Source organism: Salvelinus fontinalis, chromosome 7 (genome assembly GCF_029448725.1).
Source record: "Salvelinus fontinalis isolate EN_2023a chromosome 7, ASM2944872v1, whole genome shotgun sequence".
Taxonomy (NCBI): Eukaryota; Metazoa; Chordata; class Actinopteri; order Salmoniformes; family Salmonidae; genus Salvelinus; species Salvelinus fontinalis.
Window position 1 is genome coordinate 1,959,970 of NC_074671.1, and position 16,497 is coordinate 1,976,466.

Genomic DNA, 16,497 nt, shown 5'->3' on the forward strand with positions numbered 1-16,497 from the left:
TCCTCATTACCCATGTTGTCTAGACCAGGGGTATTAAACTGATCCTTCATTACCCATGTTGTCTAGACCAGGGGAATTAAACTGATCCTTCATTACCCATGTTGTCTAGACCAGGGGAATTAAACTGATCCTTCATTACCCATGTTGTCTAGACCAGGGGAATTAAACTGATCCTTCATTACCCATGTTGTCTAGACCAGGGGTATTAAACTGATCCTTCATTACCCATGTTGTCTAGACCAGGGATATTAAACTGATCCTCATTACCCATGTTGTCTAGACCAGGGGTATTAAACTGATCCTTCATTACCCATGTTGTCTAGACCAGGGGAATTAAACTGATCCTTCATTACCCATGTTGTCGAGACCACGGGTATTAAACTGATCCTTCATTACCCATGTTGTCGAGACCAGGGGTATTAAAGTGATCCTTCATTACCCATGTTGTCTAGACCAGGGGTATTAAACTGATCCTTCATTACCCATGTTGTCTAGACCAGGGGTATTAAACTGATCCTTCATTACCCATGTTGTTTAGACTAGGGGTATTAAACTGATCCTTCATTACCCATGTTGTCTAGACCAGGAGTATTAAACTGATCCTTCATTACCCATGTTGTCTAGACCAGGAGTATTAAACTGATCCTTCATTACCCATGTTGTCTAGACCAGGAGTATTAAACTGATCCTTCATTAACCATGTTGTCTAGACTAGGCGTATTAAACTGATCCTTCATTACCCATGTTGTCTAGACTAGGGGTATTAAACTGATCCTTCATTTCCCATGTTGTCTAGACCAGGAGTATTAAACTGATCCTTCATTACCCATGTTGTCTAGACCAGGAGTATTAAACTGATCCTTCATTACCCATGTTGTCTAGACCAGGAGTATTAAACTGATCCTTCATTACCCATGTTGTCTAGACCAGGAGTATTAAACTGATCCTTCATTACCCATGTTGTCTAGACCAGGAGTATTAAACTGATCCTTCATTACCCATGTTGTCTAGACCAGGAGTATTAAACTGATCCTTCATTACCCATGTTGTCTAGACCAGGAGTATTAAACTGATCCTTCATTACCCATGTTGTCTAGACCAGGAGTATTAAACTGATCCTCATTACCCATGTTGTCTAGACCAGGAGTATTAAACTGATCCTTCATTACCCATGTTGTCTAGACCAGGAGTATTAAACTGATCCTCATTACCCATGTTGTCTAGACCAGGGGTATTAAACTGATCCTTCATTACCCATGTTGTCTAGACCAGGAGTATTAAACTGATCCTCACTACCCATGTTGTCTAGACCAGGAGTATTAAACTGATCCTTCATTACCCATGTTGTCTAGACCAGGAATATTAAACTGATCCTTCATTACCCATGTTGTCTAGACCAGGAGTATTAAACTGATCCTTCATTACCCATGTTGTCTAGACCAGGAGCATTAAACTGATCCTCATTACCCATGTTGTCTAGATCAGGAGTATTAAACTGATCCTTCATTACCCATGTTGTCTAGACCAGGGGTATTAAACTGATCCTCATTACCCATGTTGTCTAGACCAGGGGTATTAAACTGATCCTTCATTACCCATGTTGTCTAGACCAGGGATATTAAACTGATCCTCATTACCCATGTTGTCTAGACCAGGGGTATTAAACTGATCCTTCATTACCAATGTTGTCTAGACCAGGGATATTAAACTGATCCTCATTACCCATGTTGTCTAGACCAGGAGTATTAAACTGATCCTTCATTACCCATGTTGTCTAGACCAGGGGAATTAAACTGATCCTCATTACCCATGTTGTCTAGACCAGGGGTATTAAACTGATCCTTCATTACCCATGTTGTCTAGACCAGGAGTATTAAACTGATCCTTCATTACCCATGTTGTCTAGACCAGGAGTATTAAACTGATCCTTCATTACCCATGTTGTCTAGACCAGGAGCATTAAACTGATCCTCATTACCCATGTTGTCTAGACCAGGAGTATTAAACTGATCCTTCATTACCCATGTTGTCTAGACCAGGGGTATTAAACTGATCCTCATTACCCATGTTGTCTAGACCAGGGGTATTAAACTGATCCTTCATTACCCATGTTGTCTAGACCAGGGATATTAAACTGATCCTTCACTACCCATGTTGTCTAGACCAGGAGTATTAAACTGATCCTTCATTACCCATGTTGTCTAGACCAGGGGAATTAAACTGATCCTTCACTACCCATGTTGTCTAGACCAGGGGAATTAAACTGATCCTTCATTACCCATGTTGTCTAGACCAGGGGAATTAAACTGATCCTTCACTACCCATGTTGTCTAGACCAGGGGAATTAAACTGATCCTTCATTACCCATGTTGTCTAGACCAGGGGTATTAAACTGATCCTTCATTACCCATGTTGTCTAGACCAGGGGTATTAAACTGATCCTTCATTACCCATGTTGTCTAGACCAGGGGTATTAAACTGATCCTCATTACCCATGTTGTCTAGACCAGGGGTATTAAACTGATCCTTCATTACCCATGTTGTCTAGACCAGGGGAATTAAACTGATCCTTCATTACCCATGTTGTCTAGACCAGGGGAATTAAACTGATCCTTCATTACCCATGTTGTCTAGACCAGGGGAATTAAACTGATCCTTCATTACCCATGTTGTCTAGACCAGGGGTATTAAACTGATCCTTCATTACCCATGTTGTCTAGACCAGGGGTATTAAACTGATCCTCATTACCCATGTTGTCTAGACCAGGGGTATTAAACTGATCCTTCATTACCCATGTTGTCTAGACCAGGGGAATTAAACTGATCCTTCATTACCCATGTTGTCTAGACCAGGGGTATTAAACTGATCCTTCATTACCCATGTTGTCTAGACCAGGGATATTAAACTGATCCTTCATTACCCATGTTGTCGAGACCAGGGGTATTAAAGTGATCCTTCATTACCCATGTTGTCGAGACCACGGGTATTAAACTGATCCTTCATTACCCATGTTGTCTAGACCAGGGGTATTAAACTGATCCTTCATTACCCATGTTGTCTAGACCAGGGGTATTCAACCCCCCTTGCCTTGCTCAAGGGCACCGATGTTTCAGCTATTAGGCTCTGGGATTTGAACCAGGGATTTGAACCAGCAACCTTTTGGTTACTGGCCCAACGCTCTTAACTGCTAGTCTACCTACGAATTACAACTGTTTTTCTGTTCTACCTGATAATTACTTGCACCCACATGGTGTCCCAGGTCTAAATCAGTCCCAGATTAGAGGGGAATCACCCACCTGGTGTCCCAGATCTAAACCAGTCCCAGATTAGAGGGGAAGAATTTAAGAAAGCAGTGGAACTTGCTTTGAGGTCCAGAGTTGAATTTGAGGGGTCTAAGTGTTTACCTGGAAGAAGGAAAGGTAGAGGTTGACCACTTGGAAAATAAAGTCAGGATGGAGCCTGTGGAAGTAGTCTGGTCCCATTGGTCGCCCTCGCAGGTCCAGGAAGTGAAGGTCGGTGGCCTCCTTCAGTAAGGGTGAGATCACGGCCAGCCCCGCTCCTCTCTTGTGGAGCAGGAGAGCCTGCAGAAGGACCAGCTCCTACAGTAAAGACAGGGGAAGATTCAGTTCGCTTTACTATACTTTTCTTGCCACGTTCCTAATCAAACAAAATCTCAACACCCGCCCGACCTCGTTCAATTTACGGGACCTTGTGACCTCAGAGATAGATCAGTGTAATGTGATTGGTCTCTCAGGAGAATGCTGCGTGTCATACCGCTGACTGGCCAATGGACTGGTGGATCTCTCTGAGAAACTCTAGCTGATTGGCTGCTTCCTGTAGCTGTCCGTCCATCAGCTGGCAGCGGATCAGTCCTGGAAAAACACCTCAGTGGCCTCACCACAACACTCAACATACAGCAAGTTCAAGGATATTGCCTTAAAACGCATAGGAAATACACTATATATACACAAAAGTATGTGGACACCACTTCAAATTAGTGGATTCGGCTATTTCAGCCACACCCGTTGCTGACAGGTGTGTAAAATGGAGCACACAACCATGCAATCTCCATAGACAAACATTGGCAGTAGAATGGACCGGAATGAAGAGCTCAGCGACATTCCGGCATCGTCATTGGATGCCACCTTTCCAACAAGTCAGTTTTGTCAAATTTCTGCCCTGATAGAGCTGCCCCGGTCAACTGTAAGTGCTGTTATTGTGAAGTGGAGACGTCTAGGAGCAACAATGGCTCATCGGGTGAAGTGGTAGGACACACAAGCTCATACAACGGGACCGCCGAGTGCTGAAACGCGTAGCGTGTAAAATTCGTCTGTCGTCTGTCGTCAGTTGCACCACTCAATACTGAGTTCCAAACTGCCTCTGGAAACAATGTCAGCACAATAACTGTTTGTCGGGAGCTTCAGGAAATGAGTTTCCATGGCCGCACACAAGCCTAAGTGGTGTAAAGCTCGCCGCCATTGGACTCTGGAGGAGTGGAAACGCGTTCTCTGGAGTGATAAATCACGCTTCACCATCTGCCAGTCCGACGGACGAATCTGAGTTTTGTGCGAATGCCAGGAGAACGCTACCTGACCGAATGCATAGTGCCAACTGTAAAGTTTGGTGGAGTAGGAATAATGGTCTGGGGCTGTTTTTCATGGTTCGGACCCTTTAGTTCCAGTGAAGGAGAATCTTAATGCTACAGCAAACAATGACATTCTAGATGATTCTGTTGTTCCAACATTGTGGCAACAGTTTGGGGAACGCCATTTCCTGTTTCAGCATGACAATGCCCCCGTGCACAAAGAGAGGTCCATACAGAAATGGTTTGTCCAGATCGGTGTGGAATAACTTGAATGGCCTGCACAGAGTCCTGACCTCAACCCCATCGAATACCTTTGGGATAAATTGGAATGCCGAAAGGCCAGCCAGGCCTAATCTCCTAACATCAGTGCCCGACCTCACTAATGCTCGTGGCTGAATGGAAGCAAGTCCCTGCAGCAATGTTCCAACATCTAGGGGAAAGCCTTCCCAGAAGAGTGGAGGCTGTTACAGCAGCAATGTTCCAACATCTAGTGGAAAGCCTTCCCAGAAGAGTGGAGGCTGTTACAGCAGCAATGTTCCAACATCTAGTGGAAAGCCTTCCCAGAAGAGTGGAGGCTGTTATAGCAGCAATGTTCAACATCTAGTGGAAAGCCTTCCCAGAAGAGTGTAGGCTGTTATAGAAGCAATGTTCCAACATCTAGTGGAAAGCCTTCCCAGAAGAGTGGAGGCTGTTATAACAGCAATGGTCCAACATCTAGTGGAAAGCCTTCCCAGAAGAGTGGAGGCTGTTATAGCAGCAATGTTCCAACATCTAGTTGAAAGCCTTCCCAGAAGAGTGGAGGCTGTTACAGCAGCAATGTTCCAACATCTAGTCGAAAGCCTTCCCAGAAGAGTGGAGGCTGTTATAGTAGCAATGTTCCAACATCTAGTGGAAAGCCTCCCCAGAAGAGTGGAGGCTGTTACAGCAGCAATGTTCCAACATCTAGTGGAAAGCCTTCCCAGAAGAGTGGAGGCTGTTATAGCAGCAATGTTCTAACATCTAGTGGAAAGCCTTCCCAGAAGAGTGGAGGCTGTTATAACAGCAATGGTCCAACATCTAGTGGAAAGCCTTCCCAGAAGAGTGGAGGCTGTTATAGCAGCAATGTTCCAACATATAGTGGAAAGCCTTCCCAGAAGAGTGGAGGCTGTTATAACAGCAATGTTCCAACATCTAGTGGAAAGCCTTCCCAGAAGAGTGGAGGCTGTTATAGTAGCAATATTCCAACATCTAGTGAAAGCCTTCCCAGAAGAGTGGAGGCTGTTACAGCAGCAATGTTCCATAATCTAGTGGAAAGCCTTCCCAGAAGAGTGGAGGCTGTTATAGCAGCAATGTTCCAACATCTAGTGGAAAGCCTTCCCAGAAGAGTGGAGGCTGTTATAGCAGCAATGTTCCAACATCTAGTGGAAAGCCTTCCCAGAAGAGTGGAGGCTGTTATAGCAGCAATGTTCCAACATCTAGTGGAAAGCCTTCCCAGAAGAGTGGAGGCTGTTATAGCAGCAATGTTCAACATCTAGTGGAAAGCCTTCCCAGAAGAGTGTAGGCTGTTATAGCAGCAATGTTCCAACATCTAGTGGAAAGCCTTCCCAGAAGAGTGGAGGCTGTTATAGCAGCAATGTTCCAACATCTAGTTGAAAGCCTTCCCAGAAGAGTGGAGGCTGTTACAGCAGCAATGTTCCAACATCTAGTCGAAAGCCTTCCCAGAAGAGTGGAGGCTGTTATAGTAGCAATGTTCCAACATCTAGTGGAAAGCCTTCCCAGAAGAGTGGAGGCTGTTACAGCAGCAATGTTCCAACATCTAGTGGAAAGCCTTCCCAGAAGAGTGGAGGCTGTTATAGCAGCAATGTTCCAACATCTAGTGGAAAGCCTTCCCAGAAGAGTGGAGGCTGTTACAGCAGCAATGTTCCATAATCTAGTGGAAAGCCTTCCCAGAAGAGTGGAGGCTGTTATAGCAGCAATGTTCCAACATCTAGTCGAAAGCCTTCCCAGAAGAGTGGAGGCTGTTATAGTAGCAATGTTCCAACATCTAGTGGAAAGCCTTCCCAGAAGAGTGGAGGCTGTTATAGTAGCAATGTTCCAACATCTAGTGGAAAGCCTTCCCAGAAGAGTGGAGGCTGTTATAGAGCAAAGGGGGGACCAACTCCATATTAATGCCCATGATTTCAGAATGAGATGTTCGACGAGCAGGTGTCCACATACTTTTGGACATGTCATGTATTACTCACCAGAGCTATCACATTTTAAAAAAGCAAAGGAGATGCACATCAACACACTGGGAAAGCAGGAGGGCTGTGTGTATGAATGTGTAGATACTAGCCCACAGTACCTACCTGCCAGGGCTGGGACACTGCTGGTGTCAAGGTTGAGAGCAGCAGAGTACCACCTGGTGGCCTCCTTAGTCTTCTTCTGTAGGGACAGAAGGTAGCCCATCTCATTGGCCACATCAGCATTCCCGGGGCCTTTAGAGTACGCCCTCTCTGTAAATGGAGTCAGCAGCTGGAGGATGTCTGGGTTGCCTCCACACTACAGACAGACAGAGGATATAACTCTATATCCAAATGGGACAGTCATATATAGATGTCTGGGTTGCCTCCACACTACAGACAGACAGAGGATATAATTCTATATCCAAATGGGACAGTCATATATAGATGTCTGGGTTGCCTCCACACTACAGACAGACAGAGGATATAATTCTATATCCAAATGGGACAGTACAGTCATATATAGATGTCTGGGTTGCCTCCACACTACAGACAGACAGAGGATATAATTCTATTTCCAAATGGGACAGTCATATATAGATGTCTGGGTTGCCTCCACACTACAGACAGACAGAGGATATAATTCTATATCCAAATGGGACAGTCATATATAGATGTCTGGGTTGCCTCCACACTACAGACAGACAGAGGATATAATTCTATATCCAAATGGGACAGTACAGTCATACATAGATCTCTCTGGAACAGTAGATTTCATTGGGAGGCTGACATACCGATATACTTCAAAATGTGAATATACTCAACATATCCCCCCCCTCGAAGTCATGTGTTAACACAAAAACCCTGACACACAAAGACCCAGAACGTTGTGCTCCAAGGGACTGGGCTGGCCGACCCCCAGCTGGCTAAAACAACTGGTTCTATGGAAACAGAGGCCAAGGGACTGGGCTGGGCCGACCCCCAGCTGGCTAAAACAACTGGTTCTATGGAAACAGAGGCCAAGGGACTGGGCTGGGCCGACCCCCAGCTGGCTAAAACAACTGGTTCTATGGAAACAGAGACCAAGGGACTGGGCTGGCCGACCCCCAGCTGGCTAAAACAACTGGTTCTATGGAAACAGAGGCCAAGGGACTGGGCTGGGCCGACCCCCAGCTGGCTAAAACAACTGGTTCTATGGAAACAGAGGCCAAGGGACTGGGCTGGGCCGACCCCCAGCTGGCTAAAACAACTGGTTCTATGGAAACAGAGGCCAAGGGACTGGGCTGGGCCGACCCCCAGCTGGCTAAAACAACTGGTTCTATGGAAACAGAGGCCAAGGGACTGGGCCGACCCCCAGCTGGCTAAAACAACTGGTTCTATGGAAACAGAGGCCAAGGGACTGGGCTGGCCGACCCCCAGCTGGCTAAAACAACTGGTTCTATGGAAACAGAGGCCAAGGGACTGGGCCGACCCCCAGCTGGCTAAAACAACTGGTTCTATGGAAACAGAGACCAAGGGACTGGGCTGGCCCCCAGCTGGCTAAAACAACTGGTTCTATGGAAACAGAGGCCAAGGGACTGGGCTGGCCGACCCCCAGCTGGCTAAAACAACTGGTTCTATGGAAACAGAGGCCAAGGGACTGGGCCGACCCCCAGCTGGCTAAAACAACTGGTTCTATGGAAACAGAGGCCAAGGGACTGGGCTGGGCCGACCCCCGACTAGCTTACCTGGTTAAATAAAGGTGAAATAAAAAATACATTAAAATAAAATAAAAAAGTCGCTCTTTATGTAGTGTTGTCTCTCTCGTCATGATGTGTGTTTTGTCCGATTAATCGGTATCGGCGTTGAAAAATCCTAATCGGTGGACCTCTAGTTGTTACACCCCCTCCCACCCCCCTGTAGTATTTATTTTGTGTAATTAAATAGGCAGAAATTATCCTGTAGCTAATTGACCTTGGAATATGTGTTTTATTACCACAAATATTACAAAATCATGATTTAAGCGTGTTTGGTGGCTGCGTTTATACATATCTGCAGACGTTATCTGTCCCCCCAGTTATAATACAAGCCTACTGCTAGTGTTTACACAGTTGCAGCATAATCCTCAAAATGGCAGACTAAAATCCCAATTCTGCTATATTACACGTAACTAAAGGTCATATAAAATAAATAAATAAAACACATTTCATGCTAAATATTAATTTGTGGTCTAGGCTGCCACCCTTTGGACTGTTTTGGAACTGCACTGTGCACACAGCATTCCTAGCTCACATTAGTTATAGGCTTTTTAAAATTAATTGTCAATCAAATATTGGACATGGTTTATGAAAGCATTGGAACAGAATAATGACAATTTTTCTTCAATTTTTATAATTGTTATTAACACCACAAAGACTCAATCGTGGACACTTACGGCTGCTTTGTGTGATGTATTGTTGTCTCTACCTTCTTGCCCTTTGTGCTGTTGTCTGTGCCCAATAATGTTTGTACCATGTTTTGTGCTGCTACCATGTCGTGTTGCTGCCATGTTGTGTTGCTGCCATGTCGTGCTGCTGCCATGTTGTGTTGCTGCCATGTTGTGTTGCTGCCATGTTGTGTTGCTGCCATGTTGCTGCCATGTTGCTGCCATATTGTGTTGCTACCATGTTGTGTTGCTACCATGTTGTGTTGCTGCCATGTTGTGTTGCTGCCATGTTGTGTTGCTGCCATGTTGTGTTGCTGCCATGTTGTGTTGCTGCCATGTTGTGTTATTGCCATGTTGTGTTGCTACCATGTTGCTGCCATGTTGTGTTGCTGCCATGTTGTGTTGCTACCATGTTGCTGCCATGTCGTGCTGCTGCCATGTTGTGTTGCTGCCATGTTGTGTTGCTACCATGTTGCTGCCATGTCGTGCTGCTGCCATGTTGTGTTGCTGCCATGTTGTGTTGCTACCATGTTGCTGCCATGTCGTGCTGCTGCCATGTTGTGTTGCTGCCATGTTGTGTTGCTGCCATGTTGTGTTGCTACCATGTTGTGTTGCTGCCATGTTGTGTTGCTACCATGTTGCTGCCATGTTGTGTTGCTACCATGTTGTGTTGCTACCATGTTGCTGCCATGTTGTGTTGCTACCATGTTGTGTTGCTACCATGTTGTGTTGCTACCATGTTGTGTTGCTGCCATGTTGTGTTGCTACCATGTTGCTGCCATGTTGTGTTGCTACCATGTTGCTACCATGTTGTGTTGCTACCATGTTGTGTTGCTACCATGTTGCTGCCATGTCGTGCTGCTGCCATGTTGTGTTGCTGCCATGTTGTGTTGCTGCCATGTTGTGTTGCTACCATGTCGTGCTGCTGCCATGTTGTGTTGCTGCCATGTTGTGTTGCTGCCATGTCGTGTTGCTGCCATGTTGTATTGCTGCCATGTCGTGCTGCTACCATGTTGCTGCCATGTTGTGTTGCTACCATGTTGCTGCCATGTTGCTGCCATGTTGCTGCCATGTTGCTGCCATGTTGCTGCCATGTCGTGCTGCTGCCATGTTGTGTTGCTGCCATGTTGTGTTGCTGCCATGTTGTGTTGCTGCCATGTCGTGCTGCTGCCATGTCGTGCTGCTGCCATGTCGTGTTGCTGCCATGTTGTGTTGCTGCCATGTTGTGTTGCTGCCATGTTGCTGCCATGTTGCTGCCATATTGTGTTGCTACCATGTTGTGTTGCTACCATGTTGTGTTGCTACCATGTTGTGTTGCTACCATGTTGTGTTGCTACCATGTTGTGTTGCTACCATGTTGCTGCCATGTCGTATTGCTGCCATGTCGTGCTGCTGCCATGTTGTGTTGCTGCCATGTTGTGTTGCTACCATGTTGCTGCCATGTTGCTGCCATATTGTGTTGCTACCATGTTGTGTTGCTACCATGTTGCTGCCATGTTGCTGCCATGTTGTGTTGCTACCATGTTGCTGCCATGTCGTGCTGCTGCCATGTTGTGTTGCTGCCATGATGTGTTGCTACCATGTTGCTGCCATGTTGCTGCCATGTTGTGTTGCTGCCATATTGTGTTGCTACCATGTTGTGTTGCTACCATGTTGCTGCCATGTTGCTGCCATGTTGTGTTGCTACCATGTTGCTGCCATGTCGTATTGCTGCCATGTTGTGTTGCTACCATGTTGCTGCCATGTTGTGTTGCTGCCATGTTGTGTTGCTGCCATGTTGTGTTGCTGCCATGTTGTGTTGCTGCCATGTTGTGTTGCTGCCATGTTGCTGCCATGTTGCTGCCATGTCGTGCTGCTGCCATGTTGTGTTGCTACCGTGTTGCTGCCGTGTTGCTGCCATGTTGCTGCCGTGTTGCTGCCATGTTGCTGCCATGTTGCTGCCATGCTGTGTTGTCTTAGGTCTCCCTTTATGTAGTGTTGTCTCGTCATAATGTGTGTCTTGTCCCATTTTTAATCCCAGCCCCCGTCTCTGCAGTAGGCCTTTTGGTAGGCCGTCATTGTAAATAAAAATTTGTTCTTAACTGATTTGCCAAGTTACAGTTGAAGTCGGAAGTTTACATAAACCTTAGCCAAATAGATTTAAACTCAGTTTCACAATTCCTGACATTTAATCCTAGTAAAAATTCAGTCTTAGGTCAGTTAGGATCATCACTTTATTTTAAGAATGTGAAATGTCAGAATAATAGTAGAGAGAATGATTTATTTCAGCTTTTATTTCTTTCATCACATTCCCAGTGGGTCAGAAGTTTACATTCACTCAATTAGTATTTGGTGGCATTGCCTTTAAATTGTTTAACTTGGGTCAACTGTTTTGGGTAGCCTTCCACAAGCTTCCCACAATAAGTTGGATGAATTTTGGCCCATTCCTCCTGACAGAGCTGATGTAACTGAGTCAGGTTTGTAGGCCTCCTTGCTCGCACACACTTTTTCAGTTCTGCCCACAAATTTTCTATAGGATTGAGGTCAGGGATTTGTGATGGCCAATCCAATACCTTGACTTTGTTGTCCTTAAGCCATTTTTCCCCATCTTTGGAAGTATGCTTGGGGTCATTGTCCATTTGGAAGACCCATTTGCGACCAAGCTTTAACTTCCTGACTGATGTCTTGAGATGTTGCTTCAATATATCCACATAATTTTACTTCCTCATGATGCCATCTATTTTGTGAAGTGCACCAGTCCCTCCTGCAGCAAAGCACCCCCACAACATGATGCTGCCACCCCTGTGCATCACGGTTGGGATGGTGTTCTTTGGCTTGCAAGCATCCCCCTTTTTTCTCCAAACATAACTGGCCAAACAGTTCTATTTTTGTTTCTTCAGACCAGAGGACATTTCTCCAAAAAGTACGATCTTTGTCCTCATGTGCGTTGCAAACTGTAGTCTGGCTTTTTTATGGCGGTTTTGGAGCAGTGGCTTCTTCCTTGCTGAGCGGCCTTTCAGGTTATGTCGATATAGGACTCGTTTTACTGTGGATATAGATACTTTTGTACCTGTTTCCTCCAGCATCTTTACAAGGTCCTTTGCTGGTGTTCTGGGATTGATTTGCACTTTTCGCACCAAAGTACGTTCATCGCTAGGAGACAGAACGCGTCACCTTCCTGAGCGGTATGAAGGCTGCCTGGTCCCATGGTAATTATACTTGCATACTATTGTTTGTACAGATGAACGTGGTACCTTCAGGCGTTTGGAAATTGCTCCCAAGTATGAACCAAACTTGTGGAGGTCTTGTGGCTGATTACTTTTGATTTCAAGCAAAGAGGCACTGAGTTTGAAGGTAGGCCTTGAAATACAACCACAGGTACACCTCCAATTGACTCAAATTAGGTCAGAAGTTTACATACACTAAGTTGACTGTGCCTTTAAACAGCCTGGAAAATTCCAGAAAATGATGTCATGGCTTTAGAAGCTTCTGATAGGCTAATTGACATAATTTATCAGAAGCTTCTAAGCCGTGACATCATTTTCTGGAATTCTCCAAGCTGTTTAAAGGCACAGTCAACTTAGTGTGTGTAAACTTCTGACCCCTTGGAATTGTGATACAGTGAATTATAAGTAAAATAAACTGTCTGTAAACAATTGTTGTAAAAATTACTTGTGTCATGCACAAAGTAGATGTCCTAACTGACTTGCCAAAACTATAGTTTGTTAACAAGAAATTTGAGGAGTGGTTGAAAAACAAATTTAATGACTCCAACCTAAGTGTATGTAAACTTCCGAATTCAACTGTAAATAAAGGTTAAATAAAATAAAAATATTCCATGGAATTAATATTAAGAAGTGTTGATTATTTGGCGTCAGGAGAGTACAGAGCATGGAGATATGCAACACAGCCTTATGTTCCTGCAACCCCCCCCCCCCCCCCCGGTCAGCCCCCCCCCCCTCCCCGTCAGCCCACCAGTCAGCCCCCCAGTCAGCCTCCCCCCCCCAGTCAGCCCCCCAGTCAGCCCCCCCCCCAGTCAGCCCCAGGTCTTCAGGGCTAAGCCCCAGACGTTCTGAATGTCAAGTGACGTCCCATCGCACCCCAATAAACTCAGATAAATACTTACCAGTCTGCTGATGGGCTGGGTGAGACTGACGTGGAGACTGGGAGAGCAGGGCTCGGAGACCTCTGCTGCACTAACCAGGGCCTGCAGATGTTCCTTGGCCTACAAACATAACATAACCATCAGAGCCTAATATTGACATCTGCCAAATGCCGGCAGAATTTAGCAGATGTATATTAGATGTATATTTCACCAGCTAGCGGTTGGTCAGGGCTCCAAGCGATTCACTTACATTATTTGTGAATAAAAAGTCAACTTTGATCACATGTATGGTCAAATAAATGCTGCAGTAGCTGTTTTCAAAGTATTTCTGACGTTTTGTTTCATAGCTGCTAAATTAAAATCGCACCATGTCAAAGAACGAGGAATGGTATAGACTACCCCACCTCGCGCTGCAACTCTGCCTGACTGGGAGACTCCTTTTTAGAAGAGCTGCACGCATAAAACTTGGTCTAATTTACTTTAACCTGAATTGTATCTTTGCTATTTATTGGTTGTTTTTCAACGTTTGAGTTTCAACTGCTTGGGAAGAGAAGACCACGCTTCTACCCAGACCCAATCACGCAGACACAAACATGACTCGAGTCACACTGCCACGGTAACGCCGTTCCCCTCAGGGATCGGTGTTCCCGCCCGCGGGACGGTTGAGCTAACGTAGGCTAATGTGATTAGCATGAGGTTGTAAGTATCAATAATATTTCCCAGGACATAGACATATCGGATATTGGCAGAAAGCTTAAATTATTGTTAATCTAACTGCACTATCCAATTTACAGTAGCTATTACAGTGAAATAATACCATGCTATTGTTTCAGCAGAGTGCACAGTTACGTATATATTAACCAAACAGGCACATTTGGGCAGTCTTGATACAACATTTTGAACAAATGCAATGGTTCATCAGATCAGTCTAAAACTTTGCACATATACTGCTGCCATCTAGTGGTCAAAATCTAAATTCGGCCTGGGCTGGAATAATACATTATGGCCTTTCTCTTGCATTTCAAAGATGACCTCATGTTTTTTCTTTGTATTATCTTTTACCAGATCTATTGTGTTATATTCTCCTACATTAATTTCACATCTCCACAAACTAAAATGTGTTTTATTTCAAATGGTATCAATAATATGCATATCCGTGCTTCAGGTCCTGAGCTACAGGCAGTTAGATTTGGGTCATTTTAGGCGAAAATTGAAAAAAAAGGGTTGGATACTTAAGAGGTTATTAAAGGGGCAGGTGAACATTTTTCTCATCTGTGATATTTTGGTTAAAAGGCTCGGTTCACATTTTTTTAAATTAAACATAAACTGGGTGGTTCGAGCCCTGAGTGCTGATTGGCTGACAGCCGTGGTATATCAAACCGTATACCACAGGTATGACAAAACATTTATTTGTACTGGTCTAATTACGTTGGTAACCAGTTAATAACAGCAATAAGGCACCTCGGAGGTTTGTGGTATATGGCCAATATACCACGGCTAATGGCTGTATCCAGGCACCTCAGGTGGTGTGATATATGGCCAATATACCACGGCTAAGGGCTGTATCCAGGCACCTCAGGGGGTGTGATATATGGCCAATATACCACGGCTAAGGGCTGTATCCAGGCACCTCAGGGGGTGTGATATATGGCCAATATACCACGGCTAAGGGCTGTATCCAGGCACCTCAGGGGGTGTGGTATATGGCCAATATACCACGGCTAATGGCTGTATCCAGGCACCTCAGGTGGTGTGATATATGGCCAATATACCACGGCTAAGGGCTGTATCCAGGCACCTCAGGGGGTGTGGTATATGGCCACTATACCACGGCTAAGGGCTGTATCCAGGCACCTCAGGTGGTGTGATATATGGCCAATATACCACGGCTAAGGGCTGTATCCAGGCACCTCAGGGGGTGTGGTATATGGCCACTATACCACGGCTAAGGGCTGTATCCAGGCACCTCAGGGGGTGTGGTATATGGCCAATATACCACGGCTAAGGGCTGTATCCAGGCACCTCAGGGGGTGTGATATATGGCCAATATACCACGGCTAAGGGCTGTATCCAGGCACCTCAGGTGGTGTGATATATGGCCAATATACCACGGCTAATGGCTGTATCCAGGCACCTCAGGGGGTGTGATATATGGCCAATATACCACGGCTAAGGGCTGTATCCAGGCACCTCAGGGGGTGTGGTATATGGCCAATATACCACGGCTAATGGCTGTATCCAGGCACCTCAGGGGGTGTGATATATGGCCAATATACCACGGCTAAGGGCTGTATCCAGGCACCTCAGGTGGTGTGATATATGGCCAATATACCACGGCTAAGGGCTGTATCCAGGCACCTCAGGGGGTGTGGTATATGGCCACTATACCACGGCTAAGGGCTGTATCCAGGCACCTCAGGGGGTGTGGTATATGGCCAATATACCACGGCTAAGGGCTGTATCCAGGCACCTCAGGGGGTGTGGTATATGGCCACTATACCACGGCTAAGGGCTGTGTCCAGGCACCTCAGGGGGTGTGGTATATGGCCACTATACCACGGCTAAGGGCTGTATCCAGGCACCTCAGGTGGTGTGATATATGGCCACTAGACCACGGCTAAGGGCTGTATCCAGGCACCTCAGGTGGTGTGATATATGGCCAATATACCACGGCTAAGGGCTGTATCCAGGCACCTCAGGGGGTGTGATATATGGCCACTATACCACGGCTAAGGGCTGTATCCAGGCACCTCAGGGGGTGTGATATATGGCCAATATACCACGGTTAAGGGCTGTATCCAGGCACCTCAGGTGGTGTGATATATGGCCAATATACCACGGCTAAGGGCTGTGTACAGGCACCTCAGGTGGTGTGATATATGGCCAATATACCACGGCTAATGGCTGTATCCAGGCACCTCAGGGGGTGTGATATATGGCCAATATACCACGGCTAAGGGCTGTATCCAGGCACCTCAGGTGGTGTGATATATGGCCACTATACCACGGCTAAGGGCTGTGTCCAGGCACCTCAGGGGGTGTGGTATATGGCCACTATACCACGGCTAAGGGCTGTGTCCAGGCACCTCAGGGGGTGTGGTATATGGCCACTATACCACGGCTAAGGGCTGTGTCCAGGCACCTCAGGGGGTGTGGTATATGGCCACTATACCACGGCTAAGGGCTGTGTCCAGGCACCTCAGGTGGTGTGGTATATGGCCA

The 16,497-nt window shown here is 46.0% G+C and overlaps 1 protein-coding gene across 2 annotated transcripts in view; it reads right to left on the bottom strand.

Moving 5' to 3' along the window:
* LOC129858925 (tetratricopeptide repeat protein 21B-like) overlaps nt 1-16,497 on the bottom strand; it is a 127,511-nt gene that overhangs the window by 90,126 nt on the left and 20,888 nt on the right. For both annotated transcript variants that reach the window (XM_055928164.1, XM_055928163.1), the window contains exons 8-11: nt 13,297-13,395; nt 6,914-7,106; nt 3,776-3,873; nt 3,406-3,600 (exon numbers count right to left, since the gene is read on the bottom strand). In XM_055928164.1, the coding sequence (XP_055784139.1) occupies nt 3,406-3,600; nt 3,776-3,873; nt 6,914-7,106; nt 13,297-13,395 (585 nt within the window). The remainder of the gene's footprint in view (nt 1-3,405; nt 3,601-3,775; nt 3,874-6,913; nt 7,107-13,296; nt 13,396-16,497) is intronic.